This window comes from Triticum dicoccoides, chromosome 6A, assembly GCF_002162155.2.
Source record: "Triticum dicoccoides isolate Atlit2015 ecotype Zavitan chromosome 6A, WEW_v2.0, whole genome shotgun sequence".
Classification (NCBI taxonomy): Eukaryota; Viridiplantae; Streptophyta; class Magnoliopsida; order Poales; family Poaceae; genus Triticum; species Triticum dicoccoides.
In genome coordinates, this window is record NC_041390.1 from 185,221,250 (window position 1) to 185,224,404 (window position 3,155).

At 44.4% G+C, this 3,155-nt stretch overlaps 1 protein-coding gene across 1 annotated transcript; it reads left to right on the plus strand.

Moving 5' to 3' along the window:
* Positions 1–357: 357 nt before the first annotated feature.
* Positions 358–1,155, plus strand: LOC119316522 (protein GLUTAMINE DUMPER 4-like). Its single transcript, XM_037590843.1, has one exon. The coding sequence runs from the start codon at positions 455–457 to the stop codon at positions 845–847; it is 393 nt and encodes a 130-aa protein (XP_037446740.1). The 5' UTR covers positions 358–454; the 3' UTR covers positions 848–1,155.
* Positions 1,156–3,155: the final 2,000 nt, after the last annotated feature.

Genomic DNA, 3,155 nt, shown 5'->3' on the forward strand with positions numbered 1-3,155 from the left:
CAGGTATCATTTGTAAACGCGTAACATCACCAATCTAGTTGCTCGCATCCTGTTTCGAAAAAAGAATCGTCTTGCACCAACTTTATTCTCCCTCAAGTTGAAACTTTGCAAAATTAAGATCAGCACCACCCCTTGAAAAAACCATGCCACAGTCCACGGATCAACTCCTCCGCCTCTACCAACTTTTCGTTTTGAGTTTCTGCCGCTACTCAAAATAATGTCCAGATATACCCATCCCACGTGGTCCATCAAGTTGGTTTCTGGTGGGCACAAACCTGGGGGCACACAGCTCAGCCACCGTGTGTCCCACTAAGCTCTCCCAGCCTCCCTCTCCCCCGTATAAATCACCACGCCTTCAACCCCAACATCGCACACACCTCCATTGATCCTCGGTGCAGCAGACACACGAGCACACCACACAGACACACGAGCACACCACACGCCAGCACAGACCATGAGGAATGCGGCAGTTGACGCGCAAATGAACGGCGGCGGCGCCTCTTCGTCGCCCATGATCCCGCCGCCGTTCTGGTCGACGCCGACGCCGTACCTCTTCATCGGCTTCGCGGTGGTGATGAGCCTCATCGCGGTGGCGCTGGCCGTGCTCCTCTGCTCCCGCCGCAGGGAGGGAGACCGCGAGGACGAGGAGGCGGTCCCGGCCGGGATGATGTCCGTGCGCGTGCTGACGCCTCTGGACAGGGAGGTGCCCAAGGTGGTGGTGGTGATGGCTGGCGACGACATGCCGTCCTTCCTCGCCAGCGCCACGCCGCTCGCCTTCGCCGAGGCGGCTAAGGTGCAGCGCCCGTACTGCCAGTGCGGCGCCAAGGACGTCGCCGCCCCCGTATAGCTAACTGTGGCTCTCTCGCCGCAGATCGACGCCGCAATATATATATGTGTGTCGATCAAATCGAATGGGAGGAGTTAAATTTTGTTTCTTTTATGTAGATTATTACAGTAGTTTACATCATTTTCCTCCCTAATTATTGGAGTAGTTTTGGTGCAACGATGCGAATGCGATGCTGTGGCCTTGTCGAGGTGGCTTGTTGTTCGGAGCTTCAGAGCATGTAGCGAGTGCGCAATTAATATGCTAATTTGGTTGCATAAGATTTCCTGTTCTTATAAAAAAAATTAAATGTGAGCATGATTTGGCTTTTAGCTAGTTCTGCTGACGTTTGCTTTGATGTGACTTGCTATTTCCTGATCATCTGACCTAAAGATATATCCAGTGAGATATCCATAATCTTGAAGTGGCACAAAAAATGTGTATAAATTTAGATAAAGAAGTGTGCAAGAACCGATTTGCAGACATTTAAGCCAGGAGAGTATCTACTGATACAAGTGGTATCACTGGATACTTCCCCTAGAGCTGCACATAGTTTTGGATGTACATCTTCCCATGTCGTTTTATTTTTTCGGGGAACATCTTCTTAATTCTCCCTTTTCGAAAGGTATCTTCCCAATTTTCATTAGATAAGGAACTAAAATTAGGATCATCCTTTTCTAAATAAAAGCTTCCCAGTGGAATTAGAAATACGTTGTCCCTATTTGAGACACAGAGTGTTGATCCAGTTCTTCGAGAGTTAATTGAACTATTCCTGTACTTCAAAAGCTTTGTTCGGTGGATGGCGGTTCTACCTATCCCATGGGAAGAAGAAAGAGATGCCAATCAATTATAAGTAAGGGTCTGTTCAGGCCTCATCTAAATGTGACATAACTATGTCACATCTAAGCTGATATCATCACTTTTTTAATAGATGTCATCACCTATTTGTGGCCTTTTTTATGTTTGTTGTTCTTTTTTTTGTCCAGCCCAGCGTGACATTATTTTTTTAGAATCATGTAGCATCAGTGGTAGCATCCAGCATGACTTAAGGAGAGACCCAGATCGTGCTTGCAAGGGCCACGCCTAGCGCGCCTCCGTGCTTGCTAATACGATCGCTACCTCCGGTAGCCTAGCCGTACGCAGTAGTACACTTTGTGTTTTTCTCCTTTTGTTTTTTCCTTTTTATGATTTTTATTTTTCTCTTTCAGGTTTAGTTGTTCTTCGAGTTTTCTTCCATTTTTTATTTTTTATACTTTTTGTATTATAAGATTATTCTAATATATGTTCAACATTTTTTAAATACAAATTAAACATTTTTTAATATATGGAGAACACTTTCTTTTCAAATACACATTGAACACATTTTTTATAGGGTGAACACATTTTTCAAATACACACTGAACAAAATTTAATATATTATGATTTTTTAATATAGATTAAACTGTTTTTATATGTATGGTGAACTTTTTTTAATATACAAAGTAAACCTTTTACAAATACACACTGAACAATTACAATTAAAATGTTTATGTATTCAAGCTCTTCGACGAACAAAATGCACAAGACAGCCGTTGATTCACAAGCAAAAGATGAGTTGCGAGTTGAGGATGGACTTGCAACTGGGGCAACTACAATTACAAGTCCAGTTGCGAGTCGATTAAGGAATTGCAGTTGGAACAACTACAAACTACAAAAAGCTCAGTTGCTAGTCGAGGGCGGACTTGCAGCAACTAAGGCTATTACAAAATACAAAAAAGCCCAGTTACGAGTCGAGGTTGGAGTTACAACTGTGGAAACTACAACTACAAAAAAAGCGCCCTAGTTGCGAGTCAAGGTTGGACTTGCATTTGTGACAACGACAACTAAAAGCAAAGCCCTTGGTTGCCAGTCGAGCATGGACCTGAAATTGGAACAACTGCAACTACAAAACAACAATTGCGGGCCGAGGTTGGGTTTGCAACCGAGACAAAATTATTGGACCCCAATTTCAAAGTGGGTGGACTCACAACTTGGATAAGAACACAAGCCCCCTTAGTTGCGAGTCGATGGTAGGCTTTGCAACTGGGACTCTGAGAAACACACCCTTAGTTGCGAGTCGATGGTTGAGTTGCAACTAGGGACCACGACAAGAACACACACGCCCTTAGTTGCGAGTTGATGGATGACTAGCATCTGGGGACCACGATAAAAGAACACACACACCCTTAGTTGTGAGTTGATGGTTGACATGCAACTAGGGACCACAACAACCAAAACATGCCCTTAGTTGCGAGTCGATGGTTGATATGCAACTGGGCCCGTACAACAAACACACACGCCCTTAGTTGAGAGT

What these genes read in the sequence shown, in the direction of transcription:
- LOC119316522 (XM_037590843.1), top strand. Translation starts at nt 455, where the DNA reads ATGAGGAATGCGGCAGTTGACGCGCAAATGAACGGCGGCGGCGCCTCT.